Raw genomic sequence first — 17,562 nt, forward strand, 5'->3', positions numbered from 1 at the left:
ATAAGGCCTTATGCCTGTAAATTACTTCCAGAATCTGTAGTTCTATTGTAGTTCACTTTGAGGCTTTTAAATTCATAAAGGGGATTAACAATCAAATCACCCCTAAGTCTCTTTTTACTAAGCTTGAAGACATAAGCTTGAAGACTCACCTCTTCAGGCTGCACCTCTCCCCATCCCTCCCTACCTCCCTGTAAATGACTGTAAGCTTAGGGTTGTAACTAGGTAGCTGTTTCGTAGGTGACTTAGTTAATGCACTTGTCTTAACTACTGCTTGTATTTTTGCATAGACTGCATTGTTGCTGTTCTTGTTTGTGTTAGTGTTAAACAGTTTAACCTTCAGGGTCCAAGTTGAACTATGCGGTTGTTCCCTGCACTTGGAGCGATACTTCTCTCTAGGGTTTTTGTCATACTTGTTCTTGGTTATGGTTATACACTTTGTTGTACGTCGCTCTGGATAAGAGCATCTGCCAAATGCCTGTAATGTAATGTAATGTAATGTAATATAAGAATCTTAAGTCTTCCCTCATAGCTTTTATCTTTCATACCAGGAATCAATTTAGTTGCCCTTCTTTGAACAGTATATTCAAAATATCCCTTGGGTATATGCCATCAGGACCTGCTGCCTTATTTGTCTTTAGTTTATGTCATTTATTCAGTGCTCCGTTATCCTCTATACCAAAAGCTGGTGTTGATCATGAAGACCAGACTGAACCATTGCACTGTGCAGGAGAGCCAAACCCAAACTGTAAAAAAGAAGAAACTCTGCCGACCAAATTTGGGGACTTAAATCATCAGTGTGGAAACAATGAAAGAAGGCAAACAATTGTCCAGGAAGTGACACACAGTTGCAACAAACAGATACATTGTCAGACAACAAATGTGATCTTTGAATCCATGATTAATATTAAAACAGAATAAAAAGCCATTTAAATGTACATGGTATGAGAAGTATTTTAATACCAAAGCTGATTTAAATGTCCACCAGAGAATTCATACAGGTGAAAAGCCCTACAGGTGTCTTCAATGAGAGACATGCTTTAACACAATACCTAATTTAAATAGCCACCAGAGAATTCATACATGTGAAAAGCCCTACATGTGTCTTCAATGAGAGAAGTGCTTTACCACAATACCTAATTTAAATAGCCACCAGAGAATTCATACAGGTGAAAAACCGTACAATTGTTGTCAGAGTGGGAAGTGCTTTTCCAGAATACCTCATTTAAATATCCATCAGAGAATTCATACAGGTGTAAAGCCCTACAATGGTTCTCAATGTGCAAAGGTCTTTTCCACATTATCTCATTTAAATACCCACCGGAGAATACACACAGGTGAAGAGCCCTACAAATGTATTGATTGTGGGAGATGTTTTTCCCAGACAAGTGCTTTAAATTCTCACAAGATGATTCATACAGGTGAAAAGCCTTACAATTGTACTCAGTGTGGAAAGTGTTTTTTCGCATACAAGTGCTTTAAATCGCCACAAGATGCTTCATACTAGTGAAACCCCCCACAATTAGTGTGCTCAGTGTTAGAATTGTTTTTATATAAAATCTTAATTCAAATATTTGTCAGCATCTTAAAATGGATGAAAAACCATACCTTTGTAAACAGGGGGAAAGTTTCTTAAGCAAACTCTTCTTACACTAGATTTACACCTGAAAATTCATAAAGATGAACAGCCCTAGAAGAGTACACAGTGTAGGAAACATGGAGAATCCAAAATGTATAAAAGTACTTAAATAAATGCTGGGAATGTGCTCTTCAACTACATGTGTATTGTTTGATTGCACATCTAAAATTGTGGAGCTCAGAGCCAAATCAAGAAAAAATATGTTTCTTGTCCCAAACATTCTTGAACTCACTGTTGAAATTTACAGCAGTAAAACCTTTCAGGTAAAAAAAACATACAGCTTTTCTACAGGGTAAAGGGACTTCTCCACATAGCTACTATAAGGTACTGACTATTCCACTTTTTCAGCTGGAAATTTCCACTTGCTTATAAATGTATTTTATTTATAAAATTATTTTTTACCTGCAGCTTTGTAGTAGACCTTTCCTTTTGCACAGTGTATCATTTGCCTGTGGTTTTCCTGGTTGATCATATTTTGGACATGCATATGAAAAAAGCACAATTACTGGGATCCCAGATTAATCACAAGTCTGACCATTTTATTCTTTTTACAAAAGTAATTTCCCTTTTAGTCTGATGGCTAATATTTTTTGATGATGAAACTGACACCAGTGACACCAACTTGTTTGAAAAACAATGTGAAAACTCTTTCTCCCACATTGTATTGTGAAAATTAACGTGGTTCTGGCCTTTTCAGTTCTTTTACTGCCAGCTTAGTGGTTGTAATATGTGTGTGTTCGCTGAAGCTGAATATTATACTTCAGACAGTATGTTTTATCTCAGTTGAGGATCTTTTTTCACTCTTTATTTTTCAGTGCTGTATATGAGTTGCATATGAAATCATTTTACATTGTGTATGAGCTCATGCCAATGCCTTTATGCCATGTATATCTTTGTATTAACTCATGTCTTTCAATGTGTCATTGCTTTCTGCTCTGTTTACCCATGTTTACCAATGTGGTTACATTTTTCTTGCACATCTATCACTAATTGTGCAAGAAATTTGACTTATATGGGATGCAAATTGCATTAAGCATTTTCGGTGTGCCTGAACATTGAAATGTTTCCGCTGAACTCTCTTACTTAAAAAGAATAATAAAATAAAAAAACAGATTGTGAAATTTTTTACAAATACTCTTTTCTCGCATTCTGAGGGGGAAATCCTTCCTTCCTCAGTGATACCTCAGATAAATTTTAAAAACACAGTTTTAACTTGAACAGCCACTTGTTTATCTAGTTCTTCACTTGATTTCTTGTGGAACAGTGGCAGAAAGTCATTTCTGAAGTACCTCAGAACGTGGCATAAAAAGGTAAATTCAGCACAGACGGTTACAACCCAGACCGTAACAGGAAAAAGGATAAGGGAAGTGAGTGGGGAATGGGGATGGTAACTGCACACCGACGAGCAATTCAGGTACCTATTTGCCTTTCCAAAACGTATGCATATTCGTTTTGCATATTCAACTATGAAACATGTACATACATGGAGCCAAGCAATCCAACAAAAAGTAAATGGTAAATGGACTGCATTTATATAGCACTTTTATCCAAAGCGCTTTACAATTGATGCCTCTCATTCACCAGAGCAGTTAGGGGTTAGGTGTCTTGCTCAAGGACACTTCGACATGCCCAGGGCGGGGTTTGAACCGGCAACCCTCCGACTGCCAGACAATTGGTCTTACCTCCTGAGCTATGTCGCCCCGTATATGTTTACTTATAAGAAACAAAAACATTTAAATCTTTCAGCTTGCTGATTTTTCATAAACATGAATGATGGAGAGTACAATGACTTATTTCTCAAAAACCAAAAAAAAAAAACATTGTTTTTAGGAATCTACATTTGCGAATAAAACATTTGCCAAAAAAATCTAATTACTGACCATAAAAACTGTAATTCAAATCAAATTGTATAATGTACAATGACAGATACCATTTAAGAGAAGTTTACATGGCATAAAGGCCTAGGCATGTGCACATTCACTTTGTAAAAGTATTTCAAAGGTAACTCATGTACAACAATGAAAAATAGAGTGAAACAAATATCCTCAACTGAGATAAAACATGCTGTTGGAAATCAAATAATTAGCTGTAACTGACAAACAGGACAGCCTCGATATTGGCAGAAATTAACTGAAAATGGCAGCACTGTCAAGATCATTTTCAAACTACAAATTGGCAACGTGCACTAACATGTTTCTTTCTTTTAAATAGAATTTTATTTTCATTGACATGTTTCTTTCTACAATATATCCAAAACATAGTTTTTAAAAAAACAAAATTTAATTAAAAAATATCAACATTCAGATTTCAAGGGAAATAACATAAATGTTCAAACACTTGTTATTAAAGAAAAATAGCATTCCACTTTGACCCACTCAGTGTGGTGTATTTCAAATGCCTGTCCAAAATACAATACGCAAGGAAAACTACAGGGGAACTATTTACTGTGCTACAATAAAGCAGGGAAGGTTTGCCTCAAAACAGCAGGTGACAGGTCACAAGAAATCATGACAAGAAAAAATGTCCACCAGACAACTTATAGGAAAATGGCTGAAATTCTACATTTTATTTGAGGAGTCATTGTGGTGCTTTGATAATCAGGCTCTGTGGACACGTCACTCACCCATTGCACTCATTTAGTTTCTGATGGAATTTTCCTGGTGTTGAAATAAACATAATGAATCATTGTGCGTATGACTTCTGAGAATGTGTTCACATTAAATCATGAGTATTTGAAACACTTTTAAACACTTTCTACAATATAAAAATGTATGCAGCATTGCATCTGAAAGTATGTTTGGTGATTACTGCAACTCTCTCCTTGCAAGCCTGCCAGCTTGTGCCATACAGCCACTACAGATGATTCAGAATGCCGCTGCCCGACTCATCTACAACCTCCCCAAATTCTCCCACGTCACTCCTCTGCTGTGATCACTTCACTGGCTACACTGCTGCCAACAGGACAGCCCCCATCTACTTGCAGGACATGACTCAATTCTATGTGCCTGCTCGACCACTCCGCTCTGCGGCAGCAGGGCGCCTTGTAACCCCTCCCACCCGCCCAAAGGGATCAGAGCTTCTCCACCCTAGCTGCCCAGTGGTGGAACAAACTCCCCGTCCCTCTCCGAACCTCCCCCTCACTACCCATCTTCTGTCGTGGCCTGAAGACTCATCTCTTCAGACTATACCTAGACTAACCACCACCACGCTGTATATTTCACTCTTTTATAAAAAATAAAATAAAATAAAAAAATAAATAAATTTTTAAAATAAATAATAAAATAAACCCTTTTCCTGTCACTTGTTACATGTTGCCCCATCCCAGCACTTCTTGGTAATTTGTATTTGTCCTAATACTGTAGCTTATTCTTCTGCCTAGTTGGCTTTGCAGATGTTAGACCAGAATAGTGTTCACTGTTCTCGGCTAGAAATAGCTGTACAAAATAAGTATTGTACCTTACTGAACCCGTGTTTAGCAGTTGTCTACGACCATGAAATGCACTTTTGTACGTCGCTTTGGATAAAAGCGTCTGCCAAATGAATGCAATGTAATGGGTAAGGAGTTGGTCTTGTAACCGGAATGTCACAGGTTTGCAGGTACGACACTGCCGTTGTAAACCTTAAGCAAGGTGCTTAAGTATACAGCTGTATAAATAAATGTATATGCAACAACAAAAAAAAAAAAGGTTGTGCAAGTTGATAGAAAATCAGGAAGCAAATGACACATTGCTTTGCAAAGGATATATGCATTTATAGAGAAATTTACATAACATAAAGGCCTTGTATGTGCACATTCACAATGCAAAATTATTTAATACACAATTAAAATACTAAATTGAAAAAAAAAAAAAAAAAAAATGAGTGAAACAAAGACCCAATCTCACACAAAACATACTCAAGTATAATAATCAGACACAGTGAAGCCTCCACATTGTCAGCAAAATACTGAAAAGTATGCCAGTACTTCCAAGTTAATTTCCAGAGTACATGTTGGAAATACATACTACCTTGTTTCTTACTACTGTATATCCAAACAGTTTTCACATTGTATGCAAAAAATTCCTAAATGTGAGCCCAAATAGCAAATTCCAGTATGTTTAGTTCAACACCAGAAAATTCCACTAGTCTAAGCACCTGTTCTCACACTGAACAGCATACAGATTAGGGCTTTTAATCTGTACGCTCATTAATATTAAACTTGTATTTTATATTAAAACATCTCCTACACCGATTACACTAATTGTAGGTCTTTTGACCTAAATGAATAATCTTGTGGCTATTTAAAGCACTTTTCCGAGAAAAACACTTCCCACATTGAATACATTTGTATGGCTTTTCACATGTATTAATTTCACTTCTGATTTGTTGAATTTTGTTATTTTGAAAGAAATTCATTAGGCTTGGGTTTTTACTTGAATTCATTATCATGGGTGCCGTATGAATACTCAGATGGCGATTTAAATTAAATACTCTGAAAAAACCCTTCCAACACTCGGTACATTTGTAGGGCTTTTCACCTGAATGAATTCTCATATGTGTATTTAAAATAGATTTGGAATGAAAATCCTTCTCACATTGTGCACATTTGTAGGGCTTTTCACCTGTATGAATCACCTTGTGCCGATTTAAAGCTTTTCTCATTGTAAAACAATTCCCACACTGAGTACATTTGTATGGTTTTTGACCAGAATGAATCATTTTGTGGTAATTTAAAACAGTAATTTGGGAAAAACACTTCCCACACTCAGTGCATTTGTAGGGTTTTTCACCTGTATGAATCCTCATGTGGATATTTAAGTTACTTTTTTGTGAAAAACACTTATCACACTGTGTACACCTGTATGGCTTTTCACCTGTATGAATTCTCTTGTGCCGATTTAAAGCTTTTTTCTGTGTAAAACACTTCCCACATTGAGTGCATTTGTATGGTTTTTGACCTGAATGAATCATCTTGTGGTAATTTAAAACAGTAATTTGGGAAAAACTCTTCCCACACTCAGTACATTTGTAGGGTTTTTCACCTGTATGAATCCTCATGTGGGAATTTAAAGTATTTTTCTGTGAAAAACACTTTTCACACTCAGTACATTTGTAGGGCTTTTCACCTGTATGAATCCTCTTGTGGGAATTTAAAGTACTTTTCTGTGAAAAACACTTCTCACACTGTGTACACTTGTACGGCTTTTCACCGGAATGAATCCTCTTGTGGCAAGTTAAAAGACCTTTCTGTGAAAAACACTTTTCACACTCAGTACATTTGTAGGGTTTTTCACCTGTATGAATCCTCATGTGGGAATTTAAAGTACTTTTCTGTGAAAAACACTTCTCACACCGTGTACACCTGTACCGCTTTTCAGTCATATTAATTTTTCTTTGATTGCTCTGAATTGTCGTCTTATGAAAAAAAGTCAATAGGCTTGGCTTTTTACTTGAATTAATTATCATTGGTTCATTTATCACATTTGTTCCCTGGATATCAGTATGTTTTATCTGACTGTTTGTGCTTTTCTGTCGAACAATTCTGGGCTGAGTTTTCTCATTGTTTATGTCACAGTTATGATTTAAATCCCCACATTGGGTCAGCGGATGATGAATTTCTTCATTTTTACAGTTTTGGTTTGGCTCTCCTGCACATTGCCCTGATTCAGTCTGGTCTTTGTGACCAACAGCAGCTCTGTTCATCACAGTATTCATGAGATCATTCACTGAGCATTCACTGGATTCATACTTCATTGGATCAGATTTAATATCAACACATTCAATAACCTGCAAGTCACTGATGTGTTCTGCCTGAAGGTATCCTCCATCATCAGCCTCTGTTTTGATTTGGTCAGGATGCAGATGGGTTACATATCCCAGCTCTGTACACTCGAGGCTCTCAGTCTTAATAAGATCCCCAGAGTGGGAGGAGCCCAGATCAGTTTCAGTTTTAATCAGTGGTGTGTGTGTGTGGTGTACATCACTGACCCCGCTGTGTGCTGTAACACCCTCTGGCTCCAGTGTGTTCAGTCCTGGTGCAGCACACTCTGTCTCTGACTCTGCCATGTGGACAGACTCCAGTCCACTGAGTTCCTCTTCTTTCTGTCTGATCCTGTGCTGCTCAGTGAGCTCTGGTAGTGCTGTCTCAGTGTCCTGTCTCAGACAGACTCCGCCCTGCATCATCCTGCTGCTCAAACTGTGCAGAAGTGCAGCTCCTGGAGGGAAACAGGGAAAGGGATTTATCCTTAATCAAACAGGCCATACTGCAGCACCTGGCACTTTTTTTGCACTCTGCTGTCCTGCTGATGCCTGATTGACGATAGGGGTCACATGGTGCATAACAATGATGGAGGAAACCCTTCCACCCTCCCAGGGTGATATCAAGTCTCAGGTCAATTTTTACATGAAGTGATATTTACAATGAGAATGCCATGTGTGCATTTTCTGTGATCAAGAATACTTTTAACCTACCAGGCTCCCCTTATTTTTTATACCTGAGATTGAGATCAGCAATGAAAGCACACAGTGTTCCGTGGAATGTGCCATTACCAAAACATCCAATGGCAGACTGGCTAGACCCTAATAAACACTCTCAAAGGGTGGTAACACATATATACATGTCTCTTCTAGAGGCAACTTGCAAGAAATTGCCTGTAGACTTGATATGGGAGAAGGAACTTGCAAGTACTGGAGCCACACCAGACTGGACAAAAAGCTGGCTGAATCTGAATTAAGCATCTCGGAATCTATCACACCAGCTCATTCACTGTAAATTAATACACAAGGCATATTCCACACCATATAGATGGTTCAAAATGAAACTGATTACTTCTCCACATTGTACTGTATATCAGGGCAATGCTGTTGGCACCTTTTTACACATGTTTTGGGAATGTCTAGTTGTCCAAGCATCCTGGGGTCATGTCTGTCCAATACTATGTAAATTAGTATTTATAATGTGTAGTATAATGGGTAAGGAGTTGGTCTTGTAACCTAAAGGTCACCAGTTCAATTCCCACTTCCATTGCATCTTTGAGCAAGGTACTTAACCTGCATTGCTTCAGTATATATCCAGCTGTATAATTTGATGTAAATGCTTTGTAAAAATGCTGCGTACCTCGCTTTGGATAAGAATGTCTGCTCAATGACCAAATGCCAAGTCCAGTTTATGACGACCACTGGCAATGAGGCAAAGCAAGGGTACGAACCAGAAGTGGTGCTGGAAACGTATGGCATAACTACCGGTAGACATTATTGAAATAGCTTCGCCGATATCGTGAAGGCACAAGGATGTTTCTGATGCGACCTGCTAGTAAACTATACTGCCTGTAGGCCAAGAAAAAAATCGCGAGTGAACAATGTCAATATTTTCATATACATAAATGCCTACTCAAAATATGACTAGACATGCCAAATGTGCTCCTCTACCTGGGGATACAAGTCAGATGGCAGAAGGATAACATTAACCAGTTACTTTCGTGCAATTTTTGAATTATTACCTTAACGATTGATTCTTCGAGGCAAAACTTCTATCCTTCAGGGTTTGTCCGTTTGCTCTGAGTGTTCTTCCACCACTGAGACAGCGGCAGTAAGATTACGTGTTAAACTCAAATTGAAAATAACTGGAGACAGCTTCCGTCGAATACTGTATAAAATCACTCCAAATATGGGATGGGTGGATGGCTAGATATATCTATCTAACTCCCTATAGCCAGTGATCGATCTTGTTATCAAGCTGACCAGATCACGAGCAGACGAGTGCAAACACTTATTTACTCCTAGGTGTGACCGATAATGACCGCATCTAGGCTATACGTATATCACAATTGTCTAGCTAGCTCTCTCGCTAGGTAATACAGACACAGGAGTAATTACATGCATACTATATTTACTCCTGTATGTAGCAGAGGAATGGTGGAGTCTATGCTAAACTATCTGTATTCACAACAATCTAGCGAGCATCTTTACATTTAAATCCAGGTTCGAAACAAAACGAGTACAACTCAAGCGGCCAAAACCAGACTTCGTTTTTGAAGCTCATTTCCTGGTGTTGTAGTTCCTGGTTGCTCCAGTATAGGTGTTTTCATATCCGGTTTCCATGTAAGTCTACGGTACAAATGCGATCAAAATACAAAGTCAATAATTTTTTCTCACGAGAACAAATAGTCATAATAGGTGTATTTTATTCGTCTTATGACTGTCCATGGGTCGATATCATGATTTATTGCGTCCTTTGGGCACAGTGCCAATATTTGTTCTGGACCAATGAGGTACAGCATGCGTCACTTCCGGATTACTGCGAAGGCCTGAGCTATAGTAGGGGCTACAATCTGTGGTCACTGGGGTGACCGCCATTGAGCTTCAAAACGTGTTTTACAGACCCACGGAGAGGCAATGGGTGACGTCACAGTAGCTTTGTCCATATTTTTTACAGTCTCTGGTTTTGAAGCTCAATGGCGGGCGCGGCCATGTTCTCGATTTGGAGCCAAAACCATAGAGTTAAGCGGTCTTGTGATTTTTACAATGTGATTGACAGTCCGGTGCGGAAAAGCCCATCAACCTGAACGAACAATTGCAGAACGAACTTGAGGCTAGCTGACTGTCTGCCGTTATGTTTTAAAATATATGATCAAATGTTTACGGAGTTTAATTTCCATCCGTGACTGTACTGTGTCATGTAATCACGTTGTATGTATGACATTAATAATACAATTATGTTCAGTTATCTTCAATTTATGTTTCTAGGCAAAACGAATATGCTTAGCTAGCATATCAGCTTGCCAGTGAGCTAGGTAAGCTATCCGTGGTTAGCTTACGCATTAGCAATATGAACTACAGGGGAGGAACATCGACTGCACTGATGGTCAATCAATCAGAGATGTGTAGACTACTGATGATTTGACTAGGCTAATTTTCATATAACTGTCTGGTAGACCTGCTGTTAACCAAGCAAGTTATCGTCGTAGGTTTTCGCCACAGTCAGTTAATGAGCCAGTAACTGCTACTAGATACTCCATCGCCATTTGTGGTGTTCACTTGCTGGGTGACCGAAAAACTTCAGAGGAGGATTATTTTATGGTCGTCTAGCGCAGCTGTAAATAGCACACGCCATAATGAAATCACTACGAAATGGGATGCCTGCATTTTCTGACTTCGCACAGGTGGACCGTGGTCGGAGTCGCAATGTCCCACCGCAGTGACCATAGACTCTAGCCCTTACTGTAGCTTAGTCCTCCTTAGGAAGTGAGGCAAACTGTACGTCATTGGTCCACAACAAATATTATAACAGTGCCCAAATGACACAATAAATCATGAAATCGACCCATGGACAGCCATAAGACGAATAAAATACACATATTGTGATTATTTGTTCTCATGAGAAAAAATTCCACAGTTCCACAACTCCACAGTTCCCACACTTGTCACTGTTCCTTTTCCCCAGCACTAACAAAGTGGCATTTAATCTTGTGTGATACAATCTGATTCTTGTTATGATGATTTCCTCCCTTCTGTTCCTTTCTTTATAGTACTTTGCTAAGACCGACTTTTGTATTTTGTGATGCCCACTTCCTTTCCGGTCTTCCTCACACCTTTTCTGCCATATCGCCATTCCTTTCTTCTTAATAACTGCTTTTCCTTCTCCTCTTCCAAGTGGTACTGGCGCAGTAATTTCCTTTTGTAAGGCCCTTTTTGCTAGTTTGTCTGCACACTCATTCCCTTTCAACTCCTCATGGGCTGGTACCCAACAGAACTGCACATCTACACCACCTATGTGAAGTCATAGCAAACTAAGGTAAAATTCAATTAGTAAGTCTTCTCTGACAGATTTTGTTGACTGTATGCTTTTCATGATGGCTGTTGAGTCTGTGCATATCACCACCCTATCTGGTCTGACCTCTTCAACCCATTATAACCCAATAATGGCTGCCACTATCTCTGCTGTATATACTGATAACTGATCAGACAGTCTTTTGGAGATAGATATTTTGAACTCAGGGATATATACACCAATTCCCATCTGTATATATTTTCAGATAACTGTGATAACTATTCCTCAGATATAACCCATGCCAAAGAAAAGTCATTATTCATCCCCTCAAAAAGCTTTTAATAACAAACTTTTAGTAGCACGCAGTCTGGCACTGTCTTCCATTGCTTCCCCGACCCTCCCCTAAAACCCAGTATATGGCTGGACCTAACACACATGATCCGGCCGGCCAATGGTGTAACTTCATCACTCAGTCAGTCAGTCAGGCACAGACATTCACGTTTGTAGGGCTGGCCCCGCCGTTGCAGTCCAGCCAAAAATTTAATTGGATTTATGTGTTGAACAAGGCCCAGGAAGATGACCGAATTATTCAAAATTTAAAAAGATAGAATGGTCAGAAGACGTAGAATTAATAAACGCATAGAATTAATGAAGGTTTATGTCTCATCAATTTCAGCGAAACAATTGTTGCCAGGTACAGGACTAAAATGCATATCATATGACAAAATAAATTCATTTGGAAAATTTAAACCTTCTATGCACACAAGTGCAATTCACAGACAAATAATGACTATTACTATTCCAGAAAGGAATTATTGTCAAGATGGTGAACCACAATCCAGAACAGTCCCAGAAAATCCAAGAATGGGTGGCAAACCTAATAGTTTACAGGATTGCAATAAGATAGTACTGCAACTACAAAACGGAAATGCACCAAAAGGTCACTGCAAACAGTGGAAGAAAACTTTTACTTAAGGTTGCTGCTATAGCAATCTGTTTTGTCATTTAATCCTTTTTTGTAGCTATCTACCAAATAATCCAAAGTACCTGACAACTTTCCTAGCTAGCTGGCCATATGACTAAGCTAGCTACCACATTTCCATAACTAGCTGCCATTTGTGCCAACTAGGTAGCCATAACGCCTAGCTAGCTGCTGAATCTGGGATGCTATGTGGTCTGGACCAATAAGGAACTTCTGTTATGTCAGAGTTAGAGAGAACATTGTGATATTCAGTCATAAATAAGAGGCTAATAAAGTGGCCAGGTACGTCAAATCATTGGGCTTAATATACAAGTAGAGGGGGGATGTTTGCACAGCAATGACAAGAAATACTACTGAAACTGCTAATTATATGTTCTTGGGGAAAGATATGTAGTGAGAACTAAATTGGATTTATTATTTAGTATTGATCCCTGGGGCACACTGCACATCAGCAGACCTGATGACGAATCAAACTCACCAAAGGGGACTCAGATTTTCTGTTAGACAGGTAAGAGGAAACCCAGTCCTGGACAGTTCCAGATATACCCACCCACAGCCTGAGCTAATCTAGAATAGAAATCATGAATAATTACATTCAATATAATGTAAATATAGGAGCTGGACAGAATCAAAATCAAAAGGAAAAACTCGCTCACTGTAGCTAATGAAAAATGCTCCCATTTAATCATCAAAACATGTCATCCCCAAGCCTGTCATAAATACGGAATTTAATCCTCAAACACATAAACATTACCGAAAATTGAAGTCTCATCAGACAGAGAACATACAGTATGTTGATCAGAGCTATTTTGACCAGGGAATGTGCAATGTCTGTCAGAGAGGCCATATAGACAGTGCAATTCATGTGCAATGTTGGAAAATAAAGAGTAATACAAACATCCTCGACTGATATGTCAGACAAAACATACTGTCAGGTCTAAAAAATCAGCTTTAATTGACAAGCACAATTACAACCTCTACCATTGACAGTAAAAGAACTGGAAAAGCCAGTAATTTTCAAAAAACATGCTTGCAATACACAAAACCATGTTTCTTTACACAGAATATCCTAACAGATTTGACATTGTTTTACATTCTTTTAAACAATTTACACTGCTGTCAATCTCATAATCACAAAATATCACGCTTCAGTCCACAAGGAATTACATGTTATATTTACATGGAATTAAAATTACATTTTCAAAAAACAGTCATAAACACTTGTTATGAAAGGAGCATCACAGTTTGTCCTAGTTATTGTGCTGTATTCTCAGATATCGGAAACATGATCAGCATGTCAGAAGTACATTACAATGCGCAACTACAAACCAGCCTTTTTCTCACTCCATGAACTCAAATGAAACACCCATCAAATAAGAATTTAGAAACCACAACAGGGTGGTTAATCAAAAAAAAAGTGAAGGCACATCTGTACTTCCCACAATGAGAACGTCAGGCTCTAAACTTGTATGAGTTGCCTTCTGGCCATGAAAATTAGATTTTGTAATTTAACCACTAAGTACATTTGAAATACTTCCCACAGTGAGTAACTGTACTACTAGCATTAAGGCAATTTAATGCCGTGTGTTGGTAAAAACAGTTCCAACACTGAAAACATTAGTCCCACACGACACATGTGCATGGTTTTTCATTGGTGTGATGCATCTTGTGAAAACTAAATTCTTATTTTTTGGAAAAGCACTTCTCACTCAGAGAACATGTAAAGGACTTTTCATCTGAATGAATTCTCAGCTGGCTACTAAAAAGCATGTTGCACAATTAATAAAATTGTGTGGCTTTTCACCTCTATGAATTCCATGTTAGCACGTTAAATTGTGGAAAAGCACTCACCACAGTGTTGAGATGTTTAGGGCGTTTCCCTTAAATGAATTCCTAGGTGGCGTCTTAAATTACTCACTCGGGAAAAGCACTTCTCACAATGAATACATGTGTAGGGTTTTTCACCTGTATGAATTCTCAGGTGTACATTTAAATGAGATTTTGTAATAAAACTTTTCTCACATTGTGTACACTTGTATGGCTTCTCACCTGTATGAATACTCCTGTGGCAATTTAATTGATACATTGTTGACAAGCCCTGACCACAATGTGTACACTGGTAAGGCTTCTCACCCGTATGAATTCTCAAGTGTTTTTTTAAATCAGACTTTCCATTAAAACACTTCTCACACTGTGTACACTTGTATGGCTTCTCACCTGTATGTATTCTCACATGTGTATGTAAATTATATTCTGTAGTAAAACATTTCCCACAATGTGTGCACCTGTAAGGCATCTCACCCATGTGAATCCTCAGGTGGTTTCTTAAAGGACGCATTTGGGAAAAGCACTTCTCACAATGAATACATTTGTAGGGCTTTTCACCTGTATGAATTCTCCAGTGGCAATTTAATAGATACTTTGTGGACAAGCACTTCCCACAATGAATACATTTGTAGGGCTTTTCACCTGTATGAATTCTCCAGTGGCTGTTTAAACGAGATATTTGGGAAAAGGACTTACCACAATGAATACATTTGTAGGGTTTTTCACCTGTATGAATTCTCACGTGTATATTTAAATCATATTTGGTAGTAAAACATCTTTTACACTGTGTACACCTGTGTGGCTTTTCACCAGTATGAATTCTCAGGTGGTTTCTTAAAAGACGCATTTGGGAAAAGCAGTTCTGACAATGAATACATTTGTAGGGCTTTTCACCAGTATGAATTCTCTGGTGTAGATTTAAATCAGATTTTGTACGAAAGCACTTTGCACATTGTATACACTTGTAGGGTTTTTTACCTGTATGAATTCTTACGTGTACATCTAAACTTGTTTTTGTATTAAAGCGCTTATCACAGTGAGTACACCTGTTAGGCTTTTCACCTGTATGAATTCTCTGGTGTTCATTTAAATGAGATTTTCTATTAAAACACTTCCCACAATATGCACACTGGTAAGGCTTCTCACCTGTATGAATTCTCAGGTGGATATTCAAATCAGATATTCGGTAAAAACACTTCCCACAATGAATACACTTGTAAGGCTTCTCATCTCTGTGAATTGTCAGATGTCTATTCAAAACAGATTTGGCATAAAAACATTTCTCACACTGTGTACAATTGTATGGCTTTTCACCTGTATGAATTCTCTGGTGTATAGTTAAAACAGATTTGGTAGTAAAACACTTCTCACACTGTGTACAATTATATGGCTTCTCACCTGTATGAATTCTCAGGTGACAATTTAAATTAGATATTCGGGAAAAGCACTTCCCACAATGGATACACTTGTAAGGCTTCTCATCTCTGTGAATTGTCAGATGTCTATTCAAAACAGATTTGGCATAAAAACATTTCTCACACTGTGTACAATTGTATGGCTTTTCACCTGTATGAATTTTCAGATGTGCATTCAAAACAGATTTGGTAGAAAAACACTTCTCACACTGTGTACAACTGTAGGGCTTTTCACCTGTATGAATTCTCAGGTGTATATTTAAAGCAGATTTGGAAGTGAAACATTTCTCACACCATGTACAATTGTATGGCTTTCCACCAATATGAAATCCACCTTCATTTCTATGCACAGTCTTCTTTTGAAAGAGGCTTGGGTTTTTACTTGAATTAATTATGGGTTCAATTATCACATTAGTTGTCTGACGGTTTATATGTTTTCTTCTGGTGTTTGCACTTATCTGTATGATTCTGCTTAGATTATTTTCATTGTTTGTGTCACAGTCATGGTTTAAGTCCTCACATTGGGTCAGCAGATCATGAGCTTCTTCCTTTTTACAGTTTGGGTTTGGCTTTTCTGCATATTGCCACGGTCCAGTCTGGTCTTTGTGTTCAACACCAGTATTCATGAGATCACTCATTAAACGTTCACTGGATTCAATTTTAATAGTAACACGCTTAAAATCCTGCAAGTCCCCGGTGTGTTCTGGGTTATGAAATCCTCCATCGTCAGCCTCCATTTTGATTTGGTCAGGATGCAGATGGGTTACATATCCCAGCTCTGTACTATCTAGGTTCTCGGTCTTAATAAAATCCCCAGTGTGGGTGGAGCCCAGATCAGTTTCTGTTTTAATCAGTGGTGTGTGTGTACGGTGTACATCACTGACCCCACTGTGTGCTGTAACACACTCTGGCTCCATTGTGTTGAGTCCTGGTGCAGCACACTCCGTCTCTGACTCTGCCATGTGGACAGACTCCAGTCCACTGAGTTCCTCTTCTTTCTGTCTGATCCTGTGCTGTTCAGTGAGCTCTGGTTGTGTTGTTTTAGTGTCCTGTCTCAGACAGACTCCTGCCTGCATCATACTGCTGCTCAAAGGTGTGCAGAAGTGCAGTTCCTGGAGGAAAACGGGGAAGGGATTTAGCCAGACTAAAACAACGTAAATTCATAAAGGGGATGAATCAACAAATGAACATCAGGAAATTCTTCAGGTTGAGTTCTGTTCGTAGAATGAGGGGACATAAATGGAAAATAGAAAAAGGCTAATTCCGTACAGATATTAGAAATAATTTTTTTTCATTTAGAGAGTAGTCAAGTGGAATAGCCAACCATGTCACGTAGTTGAGACAGAAACTCTGGGGATTTTCAAAACTGGGCTTAATATGGTGTTAGATACTATGTAGTCTGAGGTAATCAGAGCACTAGATACAATTTAGTCAGGAAAATGGCGAGCATTCCTGGGCTGAATGGCCTGTACTCATTGTTACGTTACATCACGTTCCGTTTAGTGCTACTGTAGTAGGTGACACATTCTTTACACTCCACAGTCCTGCAGATATCGGACTGAGCACAGGAGGTGCTCTACCATTATGAGGTGGGCAAAACCCATCCTCTTCCCCTGGGTGATACCTGGGGCTCATTCCAATATCTAATTTTATGTGTCCTTGTCTCCTCGATTCCAGCCTGGCCCGGAAATCAATCGAGGTCCACCAACTTTAAAGAAATTCCAACCAGTTAAATGCTCCTTGAAGGAGCCAGAAGTGAGGAGCTAGGAGACTCCCAGAGGAAGCTTGAGGGAGGAAACATGAGTGCATCCTTTGCAGAAGTATTTATTTTTTGGAATGAGTGACGTATAAATGACCAACCTGCAGTTCACCCTCTCCCCATCGGCCACATCTGTAATTGACGTAGCTTCAAACTGACGCTTGACTGAACAATTTGCAAAATACAGGTTTCCTC

General features: G+C 38.6%; 2 protein-coding genes and 1 pseudogene across 2 annotated transcripts; 1 reads left to right on the forward strand and 2 right to left on the reverse strand.

Annotated features, from left to right (window-relative positions):
• The first annotated feature begins 901 nt into the window (after positions 1–901).
• LOC118220425 lies at positions 902–3,478 on the forward strand (annotated as a pseudogene).
• A 2,190-nt stretch (positions 3,479–5,668) lies between these two features.
• On the reverse strand, positions 5,669–9,688 carry LOC118219969 (zinc finger protein 2 homolog). The gene is made up of 2 exons (XM_035403523.1): positions 9,115–9,688; positions 5,669–7,830 (listed from the first exon to the last, which is right to left on the reverse strand). The coding sequence occupies exon 2, from the start codon at positions 7,796–7,798 to the stop codon at positions 5,873–5,875; it is 1,926 nt and encodes a 641-aa protein (XP_035259414.1). The 5' UTR covers positions 7,799–7,830; positions 9,115–9,688; the 3' UTR covers positions 5,669–5,872.
• Positions 9,689–13,297: 3,609 nt separating this feature from the next.
• Positions 13,298–16,655, reverse strand: LOC118219962 (zinc finger protein 345-like). The gene is made up of 2 exons (XM_035403495.1): positions 15,760–16,655; positions 13,298–15,507 (listed from the first exon to the last, which is right to left on the reverse strand). Exons 1-2 carry the CDS (start codon positions 16,568–16,570, stop codon positions 14,234–14,236), a joined length of 2,085 nt encoding a protein of 694 aa, XP_035259386.1. The 5' UTR covers positions 16,571–16,655; the 3' UTR covers positions 13,298–14,233.
• Between the last annotated feature and the right edge of the window lie 907 nt (positions 16,656–17,562).

The sequence above is a fragment of the Anguilla anguilla genome, chromosome 2, assembly GCF_013347855.1.
Source record: "Anguilla anguilla isolate fAngAng1 chromosome 2, fAngAng1.pri, whole genome shotgun sequence".
Taxonomy (NCBI): Eukaryota; Metazoa; Chordata; class Actinopteri; order Anguilliformes; family Anguillidae; genus Anguilla; species Anguilla anguilla.

What these genes read in the sequence shown, in the direction of transcription:
- LOC118219962 (XM_035403495.1), bottom strand. Translation starts at nt 16,570, where the DNA reads ATGGCAGAGTCAGAGACGGAGTGTGCTGCACCAGGACTCAACACAATG. An exon ending in ACATCTGAAAATTCATACAG is followed by an intron (nt 15,508 to 15,759) that starts GTGAAAAGCCAT and finishes GAATTCATACAG; the next exon opens with GTGAAAAGCCATACAATTGT.
- LOC118219969 (XM_035403523.1), bottom strand. Translation starts at nt 7,798, where the DNA reads ATGATGCAGGGCGGAGTCTGTCTGAGACAGGACACTGAGACAGCACTA.